The sequence below is a fragment of the Mastigoproctus giganteus genome, chromosome 8 (genome assembly GCF_048544385.1).
Source record: "Mastigoproctus giganteus isolate SK-2022 chromosome 8, ASM4854438v1, whole genome shotgun sequence".
Classification (NCBI taxonomy): Eukaryota; Metazoa; Arthropoda; class Arachnida; order Uropygi; family Thelyphonidae; genus Mastigoproctus; species Mastigoproctus giganteus.
Window position 1 is genome coordinate 105,385,328 of NC_143582.1, and position 25,595 is coordinate 105,410,922.

General features: G+C 37.9%; 1 protein-coding gene across 1 annotated transcript in view; it reads right to left on the reverse strand.

Moving 5' to 3' along the window:
- Positions 1–19,540, reverse strand: part of LOC150081751 (peptidyl-prolyl cis-trans isomerase-like) — a 102,603-nt gene extending 83,063 nt beyond the window's left edge. Inside the window, exon 1 of the mRNA XM_090379617.1 lies at positions 19,333–19,540. Within this exon, the coding sequence (XP_090235743.1) occupies positions 19,333–19,524 (192 nt within the window). The 5' untranslated portion in view covers positions 19,525–19,540. The remainder of the gene's footprint in view (positions 1–19,332) is intronic.
- Positions 19,541–25,595: the final 6,055 nt, after the last annotated feature.

The window sequence follows — 25,595 nt, forward strand, 5'->3', positions numbered from 1 at the left end:
ATGATCCTGCAGTGCTTCTTTAACCAGTACCTCATTTAATTTACCTGGAACAGAAGTTAAACCAACAGGTCTATAAATACTTGTGTGAGCCTTTGATCCTCCTTTGTGAATTGGGGTTACATTTGCACATCTCCAGTCTATGGGTACCTCCCCTGAGGTCCAAAGAAGCTCTCATAATTATGGCTAGGGGTTTGCTTACTTCCTTTGCTGCCTCCTTTAATATAACTAGATAGATCCCATCCACCCCAGGTGCCTTTTTTATGTTTATCCTCAACAATCTCTCCTCCACTTTCCTCTCAGTTATTAGAAAATCATCCAGCTCAAATACCTCAAATTCATCAAATTTATTTACCAAACTCCTAGCATCGGTGTACACACAGGTATACATGCACCTGTTGCTATTCATAGCTACCCTAACACAACCCATGTGTTTACTTGTACCGCAATGACTCCCAGCAGTCTCTGAAATATCCTGCATCTTGTTTTTCAGGCTTCTGATCATTTCAATAGAAGCAGTGTAAGAATCACTTCCACCTCTGCCAGTGGCTACTGTTAATCTATTAGTCCTTGTATCCCCCCCCAACTAGCAGTTTTCCGACCCACCTAACACTGCCTCGACAGCATCAGCAAAAATTCTTGCACCCTTTCTATTTAAGTGTATCCCATCCCTGTAGAAGCAGTCTCTCCTGTTAACAAGTACAGTCCAGGCTGAAAAAAAATTCTACCCCTTGAGCCTTGCACAATCCCTCCAGGGCCGAATTGATTGACAAGGCTCTCATCATATACTCCCTCCTATCGTGTCTGGGCAGAATTGCAGACACTTTCAAATTCAATCCTAATTCACGCTTTTTTTTCAACAGTGACCTGTACTTGCTAAGTAATTCCGCCGGTCTCCTACTCTGTATAATTGCAATCCAGCAAATATTTGATATCATTACTAGTATGCTTCCCTTTCAGGGCATACAATTGTTTATTATAGGGAGCAAGGTGGCACTGTTTCAACAAAAAAAATGTACCGTTGCTTTAATTCAACAGCAGATTCCAAATATCCACCTATGATTTCTTTCCCGATTGTACCTTGCCTTCACTAATAGATTCGTCAATCTGGCCTCCTAATTTAATCAGTTCTTATAGAAGCTACCATAAACAGATGTCTCTAAACAATCAATAATAGTCAATACCCATCTGCTTTGCTAAGGACAAGTGCTCTAACATTGCAGTCAGTGAAATTCCAGCAGCCCAGTAATAGATTAGAGAATTTTGATTAAGAAATTTTCACACCAGCAAAATAACTATTTTTCAGAACTGACTGCTTCAACTGACACTTCAGGCAAAGCCAAATGAATTCACATAGCTCACTTTTCACTGGAAAAGTGAGCTGTACAGCGATTACAAGGCAAACATCTTTTTTGCCAAATTAGTTGTACTCTTGAAAATAATCAAGCACACTTTGGCTATCTTTACAAATTTCACTTACTGTAAAAATATCCACACAACATAGTAACAATTTAAAACCTAACAAATTACTACAAATATGTGAAAAAAGCATATAAGAACAATACGAGAATGCAAGAATGAAAAAAAATAAAAAAGCATGTAACATCTTCCAACCAGAAAGCAACAAAGCACATGACAACAGCGGCATCAGCACTGCTGGAAGCTATCTACCAATCAGCAGCCATGAGGTCTTCAGGCAGTGGGAGGCTTCGCCCTGCCAATTTTTTTTTTTTTTTTTATATCAAGCTGAAAAAATAAAAAAAAAAAACTTTCAATTGATTGGAACTTGCTAACATTTAGACTTAGTATTATTCAAAGCCACAATCCCAAAGAATTAGAGGAAAATCTTAATCAGTTATGCAGAGTTAGTAAGGATTTTGGAAGAAAGAAGAATATGGCTAAAACAAAAGTGATGATGAACAAGTATGCCACAGAAAGGGATATAATGATTGAAGGAGCAGTAATTGAAAAGGTGGAGCCATACTTATCTGGGACAAGTCATTAGCTGTAATAAAGATAAATGGCCAGAAATCAAGAGAAGAATAAATTTTGGATGGATATTTAGCATTCAGGAAATATAGTCACATACTGAGGAGCAATATCCCAATTTGTCTGAAACATAAAATAATGAACCAATGTATACTCCCCACCATGACTTATGGAAGTGAAACTTGGTCACTCACCAAAAGAATGGAAGAGAAGCTGAGAACTACACAGCAAAGAATGGAATGAATTATATTGAAAATTAGGCTGTTAGATAAGAGAAACATGGATTAGGCAGCAAACTCAAGTAAAGGACATCCTTATCAAAACTAAAGAACTAAAATGGTCTTGGGCAGGACACACAGCTCAAAGTCATAATGACAGATGGACTAAGAAAATAACAGAATGGTACCCAAGAGGAGCTAGAAGAAAACCTGGAAGACAACAATGGAGATGGACAGATGGAATTCATGAGTTTGTAGGTAGTAAATGGATGGCCATTGCAGAAAACAGAAGGAACTGGAAAGTTGCTGGAGAGGCATTGAAAATGGCTGATGATTATTATTCAATAAGTTGATTAACTTGTCACTGCTATTTATTCCACAATTTTTTTAAATGGAAATTGCCAAACAAAAAGTATTAGAACCTCTAGTAATTGGTACCAAGCAGGGTTGAAGATTAAGAAGATACTTGTTAACATTAGACTAATTTCTGTAGATTGCAATTCCCACAAAGTGTGTGTGTGTGTGTGTGTGTGTGTGTGTGTGTGTGTGTGTGTGTGTGTGTGTGTGTGTGTGTGTGTGTGAGTGAGTGAGTGAGTGAGGTGGGTTGTTCCTGAAAACAGAAGTTAAAAGGAATAAATTAAGAAGAAAAAGTAGATTTTGTGAGTTAAGTTGGACAGTAAAAGGATGCTGACTGGTTTCGGTGGAAGAGAGAAGAGAGAAGAAATTAGAGAAACCAATTCAGAAGTGCCAATGAAAGTGTCTCCAGAAAAGGCATGCAGCAGAAACAGAATATATACGAGACAGTCTGGAGAAACATTGAAAGAGATAGATCATTGATTAACCTAACTGTCCTCTTTTGAATAGTCTGTAAGCATGAGAGAAGTTAAGGGGACACTACTTCACATGTGGGAACAATATTCAATGGCAGGGCAGATTTGCAGAGTGAGCAGCAGTTGCTGTGAGAAGAAAATAAATGTTAAGAGTGAAATAGAAAGAGTTTTTAGATACAGAGGAAGCTATGTTATTGTTATTTGGTTTTTTAGGAGAATTAGCAACTGAGGCCATATTGCTCCGGGGATATGTGGTGGTCATTCCCTGATCTTTCCGCATCCTCCGTATTTGGTGGTCACGGGCTCGAACCCCGGTCTAATCAAGAAGTGTGTGCTACACACTGCTGCTCCTGCCCACCTGGCTACAGAGGTGCCTACAGAAGAAGCAAAATTTGTAATGTGCTTATGCACAATGAGATTACAAGAGTAATCCGTAATAGAGATATAGGCAATCCCTGTATAACACGGTACTTCTACAACACGGTTTGACAATTGCAGAAATCCTCACTCAACCTAGCACTTTCCATATCTCACTTGTGCATGCCATGTTTTTTGTTATTAATTGCTTATCATTTTTACTGTTTTAAATTTTAAAACAAAGTCAGGGAACAAAATTATCCATTAGTTAATATGTACATATTATTACAGTACGTATTAATTAAGCTATGTAAGTAAGCATATATTTATTTTTCTAACTGGAAAATTATTCTTCCGATTTTTATGTATCATTTAACTTTGTTAATTGGTAAGGTAATACAGTTAAATTTGTGCTTAATATCTATCCACTGTATCTGGTTGGTAGATCCCTGGGTTATGTTCTGTGCTATTGAACTTAAGCTTGTTTGAGACCATAAAAAATTAGCATTAGCAGAGGCATTTGATGCAAGAAAGCAAGCTTATGCAGCATCAGCCAAAAAAAAAAAAAAAAAACACATTTCCACTTCACCCCTCTGTTCGTTCAAAATACCTGTCCAGCTGAACCTTAAACTTATATAGGCTATCAACTTCCACGACAAGGGATGGAAGTCTGTTCCACCAACCAACCACCCGCTGGCTAAAGGCAAATTTCTGCACGTCTATCCTACATCTGTCTTTCCTCAATTTGAATTTATCCCCTCTCAGGTGATTATTCTGAGTGAGAGGAAGAATCCCATCAGCATTGAGCATGCTCAAACCATTCAAGGCTTTATACACCTCTATCAGATCACCTCGCCAGTGCCTAGTCTCCAGACACTGTAATTTGCAAAACTTAAGCCTTTCTTCGTAAGAGCACCCATTTGTTCCATTCACTAATCTTGTTGCCCTTCTCTGTACTCATTCCAGCAGCTCTACATCCTTCTTGAAATGAGGCCTCCAGACCAGTATACAGTACTCTAGGTGTGGTCTGACCATTGCCTTATACAAGGGAATAATCACCTCCTTATCCCTGCTAGAAAAATTCCTATATATCATTGACAATACACCATGAGCTACTCTTGCAGCCCATCTGCACTGCTCAGAGAACTTCATATCTGCCTGCACAACCACCCCCAGGTCCCTTTCATTCTCTACCACTGTCAGTGCAGTACCACAGAGTTGATACGTTGCTCCGGGGTTGCTGTTTCCCATGTGTAGTACTTTACATTTGTCACTGTTAAACTTCATTTGCCACCTCTCAGCCCATCTGCTCAACCTTTCCAGATCCTGTTCCAGCAGCATAGTGTCAGTAGTGTCCTTGACAACCCTGCCTACCTTTGTATCGTCTGCAAACTTCGACATTAAGCTTGATATACCATCATCAATATCATTTATGAATACAGAAAACAATAATGGACCCAACACTGAGCCCTGAGGGACTCCACTAATAACATTAGTCCACGACAAGCAATGTCCATTGATTACCACTCTGTCTTCTCCCCCTCAGCCACACCTTTATCCACAGCAGCAATTTACCTCCAATGTCACACTGCTCCAATTTGTGCAGCAGTCTTCCATGTGCAACAGTATCAAAAGCCTTTCTAAGATCCAAGTATATAATATCAAAGTTATTCCCTGCATCCAGTTCCTTTGACTGCATCATAGTATCCAATCAAATTGGTCACGCAAGACTTCCCCTTAACAAAACCATGCTGTGTCATAACTGAAGTCTTGTCTAAATGATCCTGCAGTGCTTCTTTAACTAGTGCCTCCATTAATTTTCCTGGAACAGAAGTTAAACTCACAGGTCTATAATTACTTGTGTCAGCCTTTGATCCTCCTTTGTGAATTGGGGGTCACATTTGCACATCTCCAGTCTGTGGGTACCTCCCCCCCCCGAGTCCAAGGAAGCTCTCATAATTATGGCTAAGGGTTTGCTTACTTCCTCTGCTGCCTCCTTTAATATAACTGGATAGATCCCATCCACCCCAGGTGCCTTTCTTGTGTTTATCTTCAACAATTTCTCCTCCACTTTACTCTCAGTTATTACAAGACTCTAGCTTACTGCTAGAGTTGAATACACCTCTGGCTTTCCCCTCGCTAAATAACTCCTCATGTGTGAATGTCGATGCAAAATATTCATTTAGTTTGTTAGCTACATGAGCAGGATCATCAACAGCTGACCCATCGATATCAAGTGGACCAATCTGATTCATCTCCTTCCTTCTAGAGTTTACATAAGTAAAGAACTCTTTGCATCCCTTGCCAAAGATTTCTCGTAATCTGCCTTCGCCTGCCTAACCTCCTTTGTAACTTGGTTACAGATCAACTTGTAACTATCATGGGCTTCTGTGTCATGTGTTAATTTGTATGTATCCCATGCATGTTTCTTCTCTGCCATGTGCCTGATTAGTTCATCTGACATCCATTTAGGCCTAAACCTTGAACAATATTTCTTAGTTGGTATGAAGCCTAGTAGCTTCCAAGATAAGTTCTTTGAATGCTTCCCATTTTGCATTTGCTGTTGGTAACATCATCAGTTGGTCCCACTGTATAGAATTTAAATACAGTCTCAGTCCATCGTAGTCGCCTTTACGAAAGCAATAACCCTTCCCTTTACCCCTAATGGTAGTTACCTCTTTGAGTAAATCCCACTTCAGCATACTGTGATCACTGCCACCTAGTGGTTCATTTATCTACAGATTCTTAATGCATGAAGAATCACTGCTGATAATCAAATCAAGAGTATTCCTCCCTCTAGTTGCCTCCCGAACATGCTGAGGTAGAAAACAATCATCCAATAAATCCACAAAAACCTTGCTAGTGTGTGAGTGACCAGCCCCCAAATTCCAGTCAATATCTGGGAAATTAAAATCTCCCATTATAAGACACTCTGATTTACTGACCCACTCTATTTCCCTGTGCAGTTTCTTATTATACTCATCAGAGTCATTAGGCCTATAGCACACTCCTACTCTCAATTTTGATCTCCCAATGCTTATGTCACACCAAACTGACTCGACACTGCACTGTCCAGCGATGTCGACTGGCTTCTCTTCCTTGAATTTTATGTATTTCTTAACTAATAGCATAACCCCTCCTCCCTTCCTATCCAGTCTATCCTTTCTGTAGACGTTGTACTCCCCAAATTCCAGTTCTGCATTTCTTATATCTGTGTGACACCACATCTCTGATATCCCAACAATATCTGCCTTTGATGTTTTGAGCAATACCTCAAATTCAAATTTATTTACTAAACTCCTAGCACATGAACCTATTTCTATTCTTAGCTACCCTAACACAACCCATGTGTTTACTTGTACTGCAATGACTCCCAGCAGTCTCTGAAATATCCTGCATCTTGTTTTTCAGGCTTCTGCTCATTCCAATAGAAGCAGTGCAAGAATCTCTTTCACCTCTGCCAGTGGCTACTGTTAATCTATTCGTCTTTGTCTCCCCCCAAGCTAGCAGCAATGAAGAGGAAGAAAATTAAATGAACTACATTACCTGACAAATATCAGTTTGTAAGGTAAGACAGGGGCTCACATCTGGTGAGCATGGGTTTGGCACACCCAGGGTCCTGAGCTAGATATCATCATTCTTCTCTTTCCTGGTGAATCTTTCTACTTCTGACAAGCACACGCACGCACGCTCTCTCTCTCATTCAAAATTTTTTTTTTGGCTGGTGCAGCATAAGCCTCAGGCTTCCTTCATCATATAGTTAATAATAAGACGTTTGTTCAGTTATTACTATTTAAGTTACTGCTATTATAAAAATAGTTAAAATATTAAGTTATTACTACTATAAAAATTAAGTTTCCCATAGTTATAAAAAAAAAGATTATTTCTATTAGCTTTTAGAACTAACCCCCCTTTTGTATACTGTTTCTTAGTCCCGTATAACAGGGTTCTGTATTACACAAGATTTTGTAGGAACCAAACTACCGTGTTATACTGGGGTTACCTGTATATGATCTTGTCTAGATGAGTGTCATGAAAGGTAAGTATAGGAGCAAAAGAATTTTTTTATGAAAACCCCAAACACGAAAGGTATCAAAACCTATAGTACTTAGTACCATGCATGGGTCAAAGGAAAAGTATTGGGGGGTATGGTGGAAACTTTGCTCTAGAAACTAAAACATTGGTTTTACAAAATGGTGGTATGCACCAGTTGATGAGACCATCTACCTAGTAGTATGTTATTAGGAGCATTAGTAACTAAGGCCATATTGCTCCATGATATGCGGTGGTCATTCCCTGACCTTTCCGCATCCTCCGTATTTGGTGGTGACGGGCTCGAACCCCGATCTAATCAAGAAGCGTGTGCTATGCACTGCTGCTCCTTCCCACCTGGCTACAGAGGCATCCCCTACCTAGTAGTGGTATTAGTGCATATTAGCATTACATTATTAATGCTATTTTATATTAGTGTTAGTAGTGGTACTGGTTTATTAATACTAGTTGTACCGTGCATGGGTTGAGGGAGAAGGGGGATGCCAGAAACTTGCTCTAAGACAAGACTAAGTTTTAAAAGGATTGAAATTAACTAAGTTATCTTTGCCACACTGGCAAATTACCTGAACATCACCATTTGAGGAATTGATAGTGGATATTCAAGGAGTTGAAGCTGTGTTACGCAAGGCGTCTCAAGCTGGAATGCCGTGCTATCATCAGCTAAACTATAGATAGCATTTCCAGTCAAGGGAATGGTTATTAATATACAAGAGGAAAAGATTGGGAGAAAGAACTTAATATTTGTGTATTAGTGGAGAAGCTAGAAGACAGAGCTGTTTACCATCCACTCACTTTTTTTTTAATATGAAAACATGAGAGAGAGAGAGAGAGAGAGAGAGAGAAGTATTAGAACCTACAGTACTTACTACCATACATGGGTTGGAGGTTGAGAAGATGAAAGAAGATATTTGTTGATATTAGACTTGAACCTCTGTATATTGTAATTTTCAGAAAATACATACGAAGGTTGTTCCAGAAAACTGAAGTTGAATGAATAGTGAAGAAGAAAAGTTAGGTCTGCGAGTTTCAAGTTGGATAGTAAAAGGATCTTGACTGGTTGTGGCACGTGTTCACATGTTTTGTGAAATTAACTTAGTTAATTTCACTAAATCCAATGCTGCCTTGTGCTTTGAAAGAGAACTGGAATCATAGAAGCCAATTCAGAAGAACAGCGGTACCTATAAAAAATGCATGCAGCAGAACATCCTATAAGAAGAGTGGGGACTGTTAGAGATGAGTCATTAATGAGCAGTCAGAAAGAAAACAGGATAACAAAAAAACAGTTGCCAACCAGAACATGGAAGGCTTTTGATCATGCCACACATGGCCAAAAGCCTATCAAAAGTCAAAAGCAACTTTTTGAGCTTCACAAAAAATTTTCCATTCAATTTGTCCATAGATGGGTAACATAAGCCAGTATTATCAACAGTGGTTCAACACTGATGGAATCTATATTGATAATAATAGATCAGATGGAAGATGTGAAGATGGTTTAGGAATTAGCACTTAATGGAAAAATCCATTAACTGCTAACTCAGGAGTAAGCTCAGAACAGGTTTTGACAAGTGGAGAAATGCCACCAGGACCTGGAGCTTTCTTGGAATCAAGAATCCAGTTATACCAAGTGGGTATTTTAGGACTTTCATGTGGTTATGCCCAGAGGTTACTAACAGTCTCACCATCATGAAGGTGCAAGCAGGGAATCTGGTCGTCACAGAATGTGTCAATTTTGTTCATCAAAATTCAGTCAACTTGACTCAAGTGTCATCTGAATATCAGTTCCATACAGGTACAATTTCTATAATAGTAGTCCATGATGAACATTCAGCTCTTGGGCTTGTATCAAACTGGTATGAGAAATCTTGCTAAAACTTAGAATTGGGGTTGCCCTCACAGCCAGAACTAGGATCCACCAGTTTGGTTCCAAAAGCAACAAAGAGGATGGGATCTCTAAAATCCCACTATCATCTTGATTGTGGTTTTTATTCTGGTTTGGAGTGAGATAAACCTAAGGTTTTTCTAACATCTGTGAGATGGATATTAGTTTGTAGCATCTGAACTTTTATTATATCCTACAGCAGCAACTTCATAAATTCTTGACTGGATAAACCATGATATCACACTGCTTTGCAGTCTTTGCATTTCTTATTAATGGTCTTTATATTTCTTAATAATCACAGCTAAGACAGTAAATATCGTAGTCTTTGTAGCCAGTTTTTTTTGGCCAAAAAAAAAAAAGTTATTTCATCTGAGATTGTAATAAATAGGAGCTTAGGAGCCTCGTTAAACTTTTTTTTTATAATGGGAAGAGGGTGCAGAAATGTTGCCTTGCCTGGAGCACCAAATATCACAGAAAAGGCCATTAGGTGCAATACCTAAAAAATTGCCTTTAGTCACGTTTATACTATAAAAACCAACTTCTGGAAGAAAACAAACTTAAGGTCCACCACACACAATTAAGGAGATTGTCATTTGAAGTTTGCAATTAACACACAAAATTATGGGGGCATAGGCAGTGAATAATGACAGGGGGAAAACTATTGGTCACACTTGCCATTAAATTTTATTACTTGCTCTTTGAAAATCTAACCATTAACTACAAAAAATCAGTCAGATTTTTAGATGTTCTCAAAGAACAATGATAAAATCTAACTGAAATGATAATCACTTTCACTGCACACAACTTCATATGAACCAATGTGCATGCATTCTACCAGTTAGGAACACCTTAATTACAAACTTAACCATGGGATTAACATCGAAAATGATAAATGTTCCCTCAATTTGGAACTGGAGGTGAAGAAACCTCTATTCAGAAACAAACAAAAAAAAAAAAAAAAAAAAAAAATATATATATATATATATATATATATATATATATGATGTAATATAAAAGTTAGGCAAAGGTAATAAAAATAAAATAAAATAAATAAAAAGCTATCATTAGAGGCAGCAAATGCAAATCCTCCACATGAAGCCTAATTATATCTGATAATTAAAATAGATCTGATATTTAAAATAAAATAAAAACATCAGCCAGTAGTACGGCAAAAAAGTAGAGCGAAACACAACGTAAAATATAAAATAAACAAACAGGGAAGGGAAAGAAAGGGTAATAAGACAAAAAAGTAGTCGTTAATCCCCTGTATAATTTAGTCATTAAACCCAATTAATAAAAACGATGTAATTTTAAATAATGCCAATTATAGTTAATTTAGCGGTTCCTCCCCAGAAGGTACCAGTTCCAAAAGACGTGAAATATCACCAAAAGGGGGGGGGGGTTAAAGAAACTACAAAAAATTAAAATATCAAAATGATAGACTGACCATCATGCCCCATATCGACAGAGGACCACGAGGCCAATAATGGTCATGGAATCGCTGCATTTCAATCGTCATACAAATCATCGCAAAGGCGGAAATATCGAAGAACCAAACCACCCTACCATTCTCCGATAGATCAACCAATGCAGAGGATTTGCATGGCGGTGGTCCTTATGCAGCGAGAAATAATCTATAGAACAGACAGCACTCTAGATCAGAGCCACACCACTGACATAATGTAAGCTTAACCAGCTTATATAATAGAAAGAAAAGAATAGATGGCGGCACAGGCGCTGCTTATTAGCATATCAACCCACTACTGCCACTAATTATATGATGTAATATAAAAGTTAGGCAAAGGTAATAAAAATAAAATAAAATAAATAAATTTGCTGCCTCTAATGATAGCTTTTTATTTATTTTATTTTATTTTTATTACCTTTGCCTAACTTTTATATTACATCATATAATTAGTGGCAGTAGTGGGTTGATATGCTAATAAGCAGCGCCTGTGCCGCCATATATTCTTTTCTTTCTATTATATAAGCTGGTTAAGCTTACATTATGTCAGTGGTGTGGCTCTGATCTAGAGTGCTGTCTGTTCTATAGATTATTTCTCGCTGCATAAGGACCACCGCCATGCAAATCCTCTGCATTGGTTGATCTATCGGAGAATGGTAGGGTGGTTTGGTTCTTCGATATTTCCGCCTTTGCGATGATTTGTATGACGATTGAAATGCAGCGATTCCATGACCATTATTGGCCTCGTGGTCCTCTGTCGATATGGGGCATGATGGTCAGTCTATCATTTTGATATTTTAATTTTTTGTAGTTTCTTTAACCCCCCCCCCCTTTTGGTGATATTTCACGTCTTTTGGAACTGGTACCTTCTGGGGAGGAACCGCTAAATTAACTATAATTGGCATTATTTAAAATTACATCGTTTTTATTAATTGGGTTTAATGACTAAATTATACAGGGGATTAACGACTACTTTTTTGTCTTATTACCCTTTCTTTCCCTTCCCTGTTTGTTTATTTTATATTTTACGTTGTGTTTCGCTCTACTTTTTTGCCGTACTACTGGCTGATGTTTTTATTTTATTTTAAATATCAGATCTATTTTAATTATCAGATATATATATATATATATATATATATATATATATATTTCACACACAATGGATGGCAATTCTTTTTACCAGCTTTTGTCTAACTTTTGCAATACAAGAGCATGCTACATATACTGCAAACACCTGCTATGGTTGATAATCAGCTTGAAATATGACACACATTTGAAAAAGTCCCAACAATTTTGGATAAGCAATCATCTTCCGACTGCTTTTTTTCTGAATAAAAATGCATAAATCCGACCCTCTACCAGCACTTCCATTCTAAGATATCCATAGCTTATCAGCCAAACCACTGGATATGGGGGCTCATAAGAATTTCCAAAACTTCTTTATCAAATAGCCAGCATAATAAGGTTAACAAATGTCCTCTACATCCAACTTTGTTTTTATTATTAATTTTATGGAGTAATAAGTTGGATGTTAATAAAAAAAAAAAAAAAAAAAAATGTTTCTCTCTTAATGAAAGTCATCCAGCCTGTGAATATCTCCAAACAGTCAGTCTCAATCACCCAGAGGCAACCTACCTATGAAGGAAATGAGATAAAGGCAAAAAATTGTTTTTATTTTTCAGTGCAACTCCCCTGAACCTCAATACACTTGTTCCATTTTGTTGGCAATGAGGAAATGACAAATAAAATTCTTTGTCCTGTCCATCAAAGGATGCAGAAATGGAGACTTCAGTCATCAGCAAAACTAGGTCCACATACATTTTTCTTCAGGTGTTGAAAGAGGAAATATCTCTTTCACTGGGGAACAGATCCAAACTGTAATGTGGATAGGTAAGTTCTGTAAAGTCAGTCTCTCAAAGCAGCAGCATATGACCTATGCACTGTTGTGAATAAGCAACACAAATTTGGAGTCAATCACATCTCCGGAAAGTTTCCCACAGCATTTTTCCTTTATGACATCCCTTAGATTGAACATAGGGATGCATATGACTTCCCACTGACTGTCTGCTTGCTTTCCAAGTAGTAAATGTACAAAATTCCCACAGCATCCCAAAAAATGGCCATATCCTTGCCAGCTGAAGGTTGTCAGAAATATTTTGAGTGGGGGAGAACCCCTGTGCTTCTACTGCATTGATTCTTGCTTGGTGTCGGGATCCCAGTTATGAACCCATGTTTCATCACCCGTAACAATCAGTACCAGCCACGAGCATGTTCAACCTCTGTCAAACAGGGTCCCTGCACTCAAATGGTCAAAACAATATTGCTGATTAATGCAGTGGTTCCCAAACTACTGAGATCTATGGAACCTTTCAAAATAAAATTTACGGACCCCTTCAAAACTAAGTATGCAGACCATATGTGTATTAATAATAGTGAATGTTTATATGCTACATATATTTCATATCAGAAAGAGAGGCCTTACTTCTTGCTATATTTCCCTTACTTCTTGCTATATTTCCTTTGTTTTTGGCTGCTGACCCTTGATAAAGAAGTTAAAATCATTGGATTTATAGCATTAAGTTTCTTGTTTTTTGTGGTCTCCAGGGTTTCTCCCCCATATGCCACTGTATCATCTGTACTACACAAATTCCAAAGCCGGCTGTGTAAGCGTAATGTAGGTTTGCAAGTGTTATGTTTGTTGTGTGCCAGCATCTGGCAACTTCACAGCCATGCCAGAAACTCACTGGAATTTCCAGAAAATTCTGGAGAAGTCCAAAAGAAACACTGAACAAAAGAGGAAACAGTTGAAGAGTGGGGTAAAATGGAGGGAGAGTAGACAGATAGGTAGTTAAAGAAAGAAGGAAACATTCCCAAGAAAAGTAGAAATTACAAGTTCAATGAAGTAAAAGCAAAGAAAGGCTGGACAGTAGTGTCCGTTAATCCCACCTGCGAAGGAGTCAGCAGAAGGGTCCCACCTCAAGCTACCAAGAAGGTCTCTAAGAAGGTTGTCTGTCTTCCTGCTAAGCCAAGCATCAGAACCAACAAAGATCCCAACCAAACCGATTTGCTGGATAAGCAGGGGAGAGCACTTCATGCAGAGTTCCCACCCAGCAGTTGACAAGTCCGGGTCAGATGAAGTGGATCAAAATTCCAGTCCAGTGAGCAGTCAGTCTGATAGGTGGTGAAGCCTCAGGTCAATGTCTTTGTGGATCAATGTGCAGTGGAGTCTGCTGGTTGGTAAGCACAATTAATATGGACAGCAAAGGCTGTCTATGTAGGTATCAAAGTTTGTCAGATTGGGTTTCTTTGGATAGTGTTTGTCACATCCAGGTGGGGAAGGCAGGTATATCCTCTGTAAAAGACACAGAATATCCAGGAGAATTCATTCAGGGTTATGTGGTGTTGTTCAGCATCAGATAACTTCTTTTGATGGCATAGTGAGAAAGCATTATAGTTTTCCCTGGAGTCTAACAAAGAGGGTGCTTCTTGAAGTGAATAAACTACAGTTTGTTCACTTCAAGAAGTTTGGCAACTGATATGGTTGGCAAAGATCAGCATAGTGTGGACATTCTAGTAGTATGTGCTCTGCAGTTTCCTGGGAACCAGACGTGCTGTTTGTTATTTGGTTTTTAGGAACATTAGCAACTAAGGCCATATTGCTCCGGGATATGCGGTGGTCATTCCCTGACCTTTCCGCATCCTCCGTATTTGGTGGTGACGGGCTCGAACCCCGGTCTAATAAAGAAGCGTGTGCTACGCACTGCTGCTCCTTCCCACCTGGCTACGGAGGCGCCAGACGTGCAATAGGGGGTTTGAGAGAGGTGGAAGCTGTGCAGCTTGGCATTCAGGCTGCCATGTCCAGTGAGGATATGTCGCATATAGTCCTGGGTTGAACTAGGAGAGGAACTGTTTATCAGCCTCCCGAACTGAAGGGATTAAGTGGAATGTGGTTCTACCAAGTAGGCTGTTGTTCCAGTTCTGCTGCCAAATTTGGACAAACTGGGCATGGATCCTCCTCATTTCAGTTGTCGGTGTGACAGTCAGTTCCAAAGAGACTCCATTAATTTCTGCCAGATTTCTAATTCTCAGGTGATATTTGAGATACGAATGCATGATCTCTAGGCGGATGGGCAATTTTCCACAAATATCTTGCCATGCCAGAGTGGAGACAGTTCCACAGGCTCTGGACACTGTTAGGAGGATTATCCTCCTTGCTTGAGTTAGTCTTTTCTGGACAGACTTGCTCTCAATGCAGTGTCCCCATTAAGTACTACAGTTAATATATTACTTTCATTTTTCAGGTACCTAATGATTTTTTCCACTGTTACTATTTCCAGTTTTGCCTTTCTCCATTCCATCCTCAATCTACTTGTCTATATATATATATATATATATATTTTAAATTAAATAAAATAAAACATAAGCCAGTAGTATGGCAAAAACTGTAGAGCGAAAATTAAGATAAAAATAACCAAATAAACAAACAAACGAAAAAGAAGAATAAAAGTTAGACATAAATAATAGCCCAGAAACCCCTATATAATTTCGAACTTTAAATCCAATTAACATGACGTATATAAAATTTAGAATAATGCCAATTACAGTTAATTTAGCGGTACCCCTGAGAGGTACCAGTTCCAAAAGACGTGAAATATCAGCAAAAAAAAAAAAAAAAGGGGGGTTAAAGGAACTACTGAAAGATAACGAAATCAGAATAAGTTAAAATAAAATAGACTGACCATTATGCCCCATATCGACAGAGGACCACTAGGCCAATAATGGTCATGGAATCGCTATACAAATCGTCGCAATGGTGAAAAGATCGAAGTACCAAATCACCCTTCCTCCCCCCGATCGATCCTCCAATGCAGATGATTTGCACGGCAGTGGTCCTTATGCAGCGAAAAATTATTTATTTCGGCTTCATATGGAGGAATTGCAAGTCGCTGCCTCTAATGAATGCTCAATTATTTATTTTATTATAATGTAACTTTTGTCAATATTTAATGGTTGTATATATATTTTAATCTTAATTATTGTTAGCTAAACTAGTATTAATTATGAATTAGTTTTTTTACAATCTCTTCAGCAACTGTGATAGAATACACAAAGCCCAACGGGTAAGCATTTTATATTGTTATACTACAACTACTTACTTAAATGTGGTCCAGTGGAGGTCGTGGAGTCGAAAAGGGAATTTCCCGCTTTTAATTTGTTTTTATGTATGGTTATTTTTATAGCGCAGTCGCATTAGCATTTCACTGTGTGCTGATGTTCATAATTAATACTAGTTTAGCTAACAATAATTAAGAAAATTAATATAAACATAGGTCCTTAGTATCCAGAATTAAATAAAATAGCAAAGCTATGATAGATACAAACAGAAACGGGTAAGTATAAAAGCATTACATCGAATGGGCTGTTAATCCACTCAAAGCCCCCGATGAAGTAGGGGATTGACGGCCACGTGATTTAAAGCAAAAATGTATAAAATGTATAAATATTATTATATAGTTATAAAATAGTATTGATGATTACCTATTGCTACAGATACATAAAAAAATTTTCATCAGTAATTATGAAAATTTCTTTAGCAATACGCAATAAGTTTCTAAATCCTAAATGTATAGGCCATGTGAATTTAAGATAACCGAGACAAGGCTAACTTAAAGACCAGTATTGTATTAACGCCAATACCTATATGTATAAAACACCAGTACTTAAGAAAATCGAACTATTGTAAACGTATATACACTGGCACGTATAATGTTCAATTGGCCAACATGGCAATAACAATGGCATTAACGATGCACAAAAGACAGATTAAGAAACAATAGAATGATAATACAAAAGAATAATATATATATATATATATATATATATTTTTTTTTTTTTTTTTTCTCCCCCAAAGAAAATTCAAAGTTTTATGTTTAAAACAACTCAACTTTATTCTTTTTCCGAATAAATATATAACTTTATTTAACATCAATTTGCTATACACAGAACGAATAATTTTACCTGTTCCAGAGAACCTAGTTTGGGAAACGCTGGATTAATGTATTAAATATTCATATTTAAAATTTTTGTTCAGTATAACGTAAAATGATTTCTTAGTTATTGTAAAATTTGAAAAATTAAAAAAAAAAAAAAAAAAAATCACTATCACAAAAACACCCGATATAAGTTTTCCACGGGACCCTGCAAGTAATTCTTAAGAGGTCCTCACAATTTTTGGAGCTGGCTCTGGTAACAATTTTGGATATGAAAGTTTCAAGATCCCGACCATAAAGTTCTAAATTCTCCTCAACACTGTACTCTGAACTGCTTCTGCACAGGGGTGAGAAATATGGTGATTGACCTTGCACTGATCTTAGTCATCCCCAAATGCTCGGGGAGGATGATTATAACTGTTCCCTCAGCTGTCATATTCCCCAGAAATTTGGGACACCTTTAAATGTCTATCATTCACCATAAGGGTTTCCATAGCTGGGCACATTCCTGGAGTGGTCACCACTGTCACAGGCCTTCCTGGAGTGGTCACCACTGTCACAGGCCTTCCTGGATGTGGATCATCTTTGATGGACTCTACCCCACAAATTGTTTCAACCAGAATTTCATCTGGTTCTATGAAGGTGCACTATTGCCATACACAGCCACCATCCTTTCCTGAATGGCCGTTGGCCAATTTTCTTCTTTGGTGAGAAACTTGACTCAACAATGCTCCAATTTCAGCAAATTCATAATTTGATACAGGTGTCTTCTTTCTGTTGCAGCAGCACAACCTAAAAACATAGTGGGATCAAAATTAGTATGCTTCAAGTTGAGATATGTAGGAACATAAAACATTATTCATTGAAATATAACCATGCAAAGTACCTTAGGTAATTTATTGTTGTAATTTGGTTTTTAGGAGCATTAGCAACTAAGGCCATACTGCTCCGGGAATATGCGGTGTTCATTCCCTGACCTTTCCGCATCCTCTGTATTTGGTGGTGATGGGCTCGAACCCCCGGTCTAATCAAGAAGCGTGTGATACAACACTGCTGCTCCTTCCCACCTGGCTACGGAGGCGCCGTAATTTATTGAATGCCCCACGTATTTCTGCAAAACAAGTTCCTACAATCCAGTTTATAACTTCTTTCATGGTTCTGTAATCATTTATCAGTCAAAATGTCAAACTCGCTCATTTCACTATCCCCTCTCAGAATCTTAGGCCAGGTTTACACTGGGGAGATAAAACGATGCCAGTGTTTTCTTGTCGAGCAAAACTTAGCAAATTCAATAGCCTACAATGAGAGACGCCTAGTTTACAAAAAAGAAGCAGAAATCCCACAAGTTCTGTTTTATAATTGAAATTAAACGCAGCTTTACGGATCTCAATGCAGTCTCCCCTAAAGTGCCTTCGCATCGCACATTTCTATCAAACTCTCCTGAGCCAGCAACTATAGCTCCGCCATCTCTCTCTCTCTCTTCCCATTTTACATGGGCAATTTTTTAAAATTCATTTATTCAGTTTTCTGGAACAAATATCACTTACAAAAAAATAACCTACAAAAACGGTACATCGACGAGAACAAACTCCGCCACTTCCGAGGTAAAAAAACAAGCTTAAATTGCAAAAGACGCCGTATTGTATAAGAGAATATTCTTTAGTTAGTTATAAAATTGATCTCGAAATCCACTCATTCTTACACTGGGATTTTGTTCAGTTGCACATGCTCGTCAATAAATCAAAGCAGCACAACCCTGAACAATGGCTGAAAAGAAAATCCGCCATTTTCTGAAAAACGTGTCCTCGAACACCACTCTCAAGTGACGTAGGGTAAGCCAGCGGTCATGTTCTTTATCACCCAAGCAACACAAACGGCAAGAATAGCCATACCCTATTTTATATATATAGTATGTATATATACACAACTTCATGGTAATAGTAGTAATCATTAAAAGGAAACAGCCAATAAAAGTTTTAATAACCATGAATTAAAACTACTCATTTCTGTAATATCGATTAATAGATATTCGCAGTGTAACTAAGAAAATTTGCTGTTTCACAAAATAAAACATTTGTTTTCATTTCTTTCCTTCGTGAATCCTACAATCCAGTTTATAACTTCTTCCTCCATGATTCTGTAATCATTTATCAGTCAAAATGTCAAATTCACTCATTTCACTATCCACTCTCAGAATTTTAGGCCAGGTTTACACTGTGGAGATAAAACGATGACTCATGAATCGACAATCGCTTGAATCACAAAAGCAGAAATTAAATTTACTGCGGTATCCACAAAATATATTTAAAGATTCTGTTGCAGCACTGCATCAATAAACACAACATACATTTACTAATTAAAAAAGAAATAAATAATACGTCATTTTAAAACTGATTTTAACCAAAATAAAATTAGCTGGGTTCATCAAAAACAATACGAGTTACTTCTGAACACGTAAAACATATCAACATGGCGGCAACTAAACTCACAGAAATAAAATTCATAACTGCCCAAAAAATAGCAAAGCAGCATTCCTCAGACGAAATGCATTTACCTCTATAACAATCCGTCCAGCTGACTGCCCATCAATAGTCATATCGAAATAACACCTAGGAAGTCGTGACATCTTAGTAATAAAGGAATGCTGGATACCAAAATCAGGACCAACCGAACACCACCTCCTTAACGTACCAACAATAGAATAAAACTGACGGCGGGAATGAATGCTTATAACCACGTGCGCCATTGCTCGTTAAATAAAACGAGAACGAGAAAACTAACCATCGTGGTTTACAGTTCACGCAACTAAGTCGCCAATCTAATCCCTGAACCTGCATTAAAACTTTATTTTTACTACTCTTCTAATTTTATTCATATTATATTATATCAACAAAATTAAAATGGAGTGGTAAAAATAAAAAGTTTATATTAATTTATATTCTAAGTAAAGAATCGAGAACACTTAAGCTGTAATTTCATTAAAAATTTAAAGGAATGGGGAAGTTAAAAAAAATTACCGCCTGTGGGAAATGTGTTTTTATTTAAAATTAATAATTGAATTAAAATGTATTATTATTATATTATATTAATTTAATCAATTTAAATTAATTTAAATTAGAATTAATTTAATTCATATTGAGTAAATTAAAGAAATTTAATTAAATTATATATATATATATTTAATGTGCATAGAATTTTAATAATTGATTTCACTATTGTTTAATGACATACGAAAATCCCGTTTCCCAATGTTTATAAAGTGTAAAATCTTGTTCCGAGAGAGCGCAACAGACAACACCTCTCTCCTCGTTTAATTTCTTAATTAAACGAGGAGAGAGGTGTTGAATTCTGATGAATTTCTTAATTAAACGAGGCTCCTTAGAGCCTCGTTTAAGAAATTCATCAGAACAGTAATCTGTATTCCGCTCCTCTATGTTGCTGAAGTTGTAGTAGTTGCATTAGTAACTATTACAACGAAGAAACCAATCCTCGCTACAGAATTCTGGCTACTTAAATGGGCTAATCGGAAAGATTGTCTCCGACCACAGTACAGAACTACAGCCTTAGCTACCTCACTGGGCATGAAGCGACTGCCTGATATCATTATTATTATTATTAGCCACATGGTGCAAGGAAGGTTGAGGCTTATGCTGCTCCAGCCAAAAAAAAAAAAAAATTCCCGAGTTACCCTGACAGACAGAGAGAGAGAGAGAGAGAGAGAGAGAGAGAGAGAGAGAGAGAGGAATCACCAAGAAAGAGAAGAGTGACGATATCCAGCTCAGGGCTCTGGGTGCACCAAGCCCATACTCACCAGATGTGAGCCAATGGGGATATTTTTGAAATACAACGAGTGACAGCTGCAGTTAAAATGATCACAAGCCAGATCTCAACACCATTTGGGATTTGTGTTACTGAAAAATACCCAAGCTAGAAATTCGGCCAACCCCGATGCTCTGCTCGAGGAATCAGAGGCTTCATATCTCAGACCGCTTCCTCCCAAGCCATTGTAAAACCTTATATCCCGAAATAGATAGCGTAAGCGTAGTATAGTATAGTATATAATATAATATTGTCAATTAATCGGTAAAATCTATTGACCTTGTTAAACTTCATTGCCAATTAAATTGTACTTTTTAACTAAATACATATAACGACTTTGATTACAAACATAACATAATTAATTAATACATAACTTCATACGCAAGTTATATAAACGGATATCGTAGATAATACTCGATACGGAAAAATATATATAGTGTTATAACTTTGTTCGGGTACAAGTTAAGGGCTATAATTTTGTACTGAAATTGAAATTTTATTGAAATTAAATCGAAATCATGACTCAGACCAGAGCAGCAAACCAAAAGGCTCAAGCTAATGGGAGTGCTGTGGCTCAGAGGAGACTGAGGGGGGGGGGAGGCAGTTGCCCTCTGAATCACAGCCTTTTAAAATGCACTGCTTGCATGATGTTTGTGGAGCCCTCGGGTACGAGACATAATATTGCCATGGGGGTGTCTTTGTGTGAGCGCGATGTGAGGAGTGTAAGGAAATCAGGCGATAACTCAGCGTTGTTATGGGCCTATATGAGAGCTTTAAGGACAGGGTGAATGCCCTTGAAGGTTCTAAATTGAGGGCCCATCAAGCCCTCAGCTGCCCACATCAATGCCACAACGTCATGAACCTTTGCCAGGGGCAAAGGTTCATGACTGTTATAGAGTGGATATTATCTTTTAAGGGAACAAAAGTGATATAGTTGTACACGTTGGCACTAATGATATTCAGAGTAACGAGAGCGGCTGAATTACTTAACAAGTACAGGTCACTGTTGAAAAAAACAGCGAATTCTGGTTGAATTTGAAAGTGTCTGCAATTCTGCCCAGACATGATAGGAGGGAGTATACGATGAGAGCCTTTCCAATCGATTAGGCTCTGAGAAGATTGTGCAAAGCTCAAGGGGTTCAATTTTTTTCAGCCTGGTCTGTACTTTTTCTCAGTAGAGACTGCTTCGACGGGGGGGGGGTGATACACTTAAATAGAAAGGGGGCAATAATATTTGCTGAGCTATCAAGGCAGTGTTAGGTGGGTCGGAAAACTTCTAGCTTCCGGGGATACAAGGACTAATAAATTAACAGTAGCCACTGGCAGAGGTGACAGCGATTCTTGCACTGCTTTTATTGGAATGAGCAGCAGCCTGCAAAATGAGATGCAGGATATTTCAGAAACTGCTGGGAGTCATTGCGGTACAAGTAAACACATGGGTTGTGTTAGGGTAGCTAAGATTAGGAACAAGTGCATGTATACTTGCGTGTACACCAATGCTAGGAGTTTGGTAAATCAATTTGATGAATTTAAGGTATTGCTCAAAACATCAAAGGCAGATATTGTTGGGATATTAGAGACATGGTGTCACACAAATATAAGGAATGCATAACTGGAATTGGGGGAGTACAATGTGTAGAGAAAAAAAATTACTATATTACTATATTAGGGTTACCCGTAAATGATTACATTAACCCGTATTCGTGTCTGTAAATTGCATGTGTTCTCTAGTCGATTTGCCTGTTTTGCTGGACGAAAAAACCTCAGTTTCTGAAGGAAAAAACCTTGCTATCTACGCCTGAGACCGACTAACTCAGCCACGGAGTGAAAAAAGCCCACTAAAGTTCCTCGCGTCATCGACGGGATTCGAACACTGGCCTTTTCCACCCGGTGTGGGGAGGACAGTGACGATACCACTGTGCTACCCACGCAGACTAATGTGTGTAGAGAAAGGATAGCCAGGATAGGAAGGGAGGAGGGGCTATGCAATTAGTTCAGAAACACAAAACACCAAGGAAGTGAAGCCAGTCGACATCGCTGGACCGTGTAGCGTCGAGTCAGTTTGGTGTGACATAAGCACTGGGAGATCAAAATTGAAAGTAGGAGTGTGCTATAGGCCTAATGACGCTGTGAGTCTATTAAGAAATTGTACAGGGAAATAGAGTGGGCCAGTAAATCAGAGAGTCTTATAATGGGAGATTTTAATTTCCCAGATATTGACTGGACTTTGTGGGTTGGTCACTCTTACATTAGCAAGTCTTTTGTGGATTTATTGATGATTCTTTTCTACATAAGCATGTTCGGGAGGCAATTAGAGGGATTAATACTCTTGATGTGATTATCAGTATGATTCTTCATGCATTAAGAATCTGCAGATAAAGGAACCACTAGGTGGCAATGACCACAGTGTGCTGAAGAGGGATTCACTCAAAGAGGTAATTACAATCAGGAGTAAAGGGAAGGGTTTTTGCTTTCGTAAAGGCGACTACGATGGTTTGAGACAGTGGGACCAACTGATGATGTTACTAACAACAAATTCAAAATGGGAAGCATTTTGAATTAGGCCTAAATGGATGTCAGATGAACTAATGAGACATACGGCAGAGAAGAAAATACATGGGATACATATAAATTAATTTGATAATTGAGAGCTATTAAATGCTCAATAATTCCTATATTCTCTTATATTATAAACAACAGGGATTACATTTAATTTAGATATAGGAAGCTTCTTTTCCAACTCTCCTAGTCCAACTCACTGATAATTCTTGAGGATGGTGATATCTATTTTGTAAAGCAGGTGGGACAGCTTCCCCACTGTCAGAACCGTAGTGTTCAGACCGTGCGATCTCAACAATGAGCTCTCATGACTGCTGTCTACAAACATACTTCTGGCAGCATGGAAACCATTACTTGGATTGGCATAAAATTAGATTTCGAGGTCTAAACTGTTTAATAAATATGGACCGATTATTTCTTTCGGTCCTATAGCTAGACTTTAGAGTTTAATTTAGGGGTCTAATAAAATTGGAAATGGGGTGGGGGTTACTCTCTACATTCCTTAAGTCGGACTACAACTTTTCGGGCGTCGTGTTCACAGGAACGGAGCAACTCACAATTAATCCGAAACTTTTGTCTTATGTTGTAGTGTTTGTTCTTCACGCATGCGTATAAGTGACCAATTGTCGGACAATTGGAATTGCCTGCGGATATTGATTGAGGTTTCATGTAGTTTCATCTCTAAGGTTTCTGCAATAAGTAGTTTGTGATAGTTGTGTTGAATATTTATAATTTTTGTTTCATTAAAGCTGAATGAATGACGTTGATTTGCGTGGAACGAAAGTTTCGATGCATTTGAACGACCCGCCCGCACAGAAGCTTGGTGTTGTTTTGCTCGAAGCTGTGCCACTCCCATGGTAGATCCTACATAGACAGCGTCGCAATTTTTGCATGGTATGCTGTATACGAGGTCATTCTGTGATTGGAATGTGGTGTTTGAAGGTCGATTTCTGAAGAATGTGTATAATTTGTTCATGGGTTTTGCTATGATTTTCATGTCGGTTCCCTTGCATATTAAGGAATTAAGGAAGTTTATGGAGTGGGTTTCTGCTTCAATTTCTAATTGAAATTTTCATCTCGAAGCTGTGCCACTCCCATGATAGATTAAAATTTGAATTAGAAATTGAAGCAGAAACCCACTCCATAAACTTCCTTAATTTTACTATACACAGATTAGGACAATAACTAAATTTCAGCATAGGTAGAAAAACCCACTAATAAGGGGATGCTTTTGCATTTCCACAGTTATCATCCCCAACCATACAAAAAATCGGTCATGCTGAACCAATTTCTTAACGCCTTTAAATATTCTTCCACCCAAACTTCTATAACCACTGAAATAAATGAATTAACTACAAGATTCTCGAATAGGGGTTTCCCGCTAACCTATATAAACAAAGTCAAAACAATAGCCCATGATAAAATAAATAACAACAACTTCGCAAAGAACATTGCACAAAAATCTGACAAGACGAAAATACATTTCATCACAATTCCATATGTCGAGTACTTGTACAATACACTCAATCAAATATGCAAGGGAACCGACATGAAAATCACAGCAAAACCCATGAACAAATTATACACATTCTTCAGAAATCGACCTTCAAACACCACATTCCAATCACAGAATGACCTCGTATACAGCATACCATGCAAAAATTGCGACGCTGTCTATGTAGGATCTACCATGGGAGTGGCACAGCTTCGAGCAAAACAACACCAAGCCTCTGTGCGGGCGGGTCGTTCAAATGCATCGAAACTTTCGTTCCACGCAAATCAACGTCATTCATTCAGCTTTAATGAAACAAAAATTATAAATATTCAACACAACTATCACAAACTACTTATTGCAGAAACCTTAGAGATGAAACTACATGAAACTTCAATCAATATCCGCAGGCAATTCCAATTGTCCGACAATTGGTCACTTATACGCATGCGTGAAGAACAAACACTACAACATAAGACAAAAGTTTCGGATTAATTGTGAGTTGCTCCGTTCCTGTGAACACGACGCCCGAAAAGTTCTAGTCCGACTTAAGGAATGTAGAGAGTAACCCCCCCACCCCATTTCCAATTTTATTAGACCCCTAAATTAAACTCTAAAGTCTAGCTATAGGACCGAAAGAAATAATCGGTCCATATTTATTAAACAGTTTATACCTCAAAATCTAATTTTATGCCAATCCAAGTAATGGTTTCCATGCTGCCAGAAGTATGGTGTTTGTAGACAGCAGTCATGAGCGCTCATTGTTCTGACCGCACAGTCTGAACACTACGGTTTTGACAGTGGGGAAGATGTCCCACCTGCTTTACAAGATAGATATCGCCATCCTCAAGAATTATTAGTGAGTTGGACTAGGAGAGTTGGAAAAGAAGCTTCCTATATCTGAAATAAAGGTAATCCCTGTTTATTTATAATATAAATTAATGTAT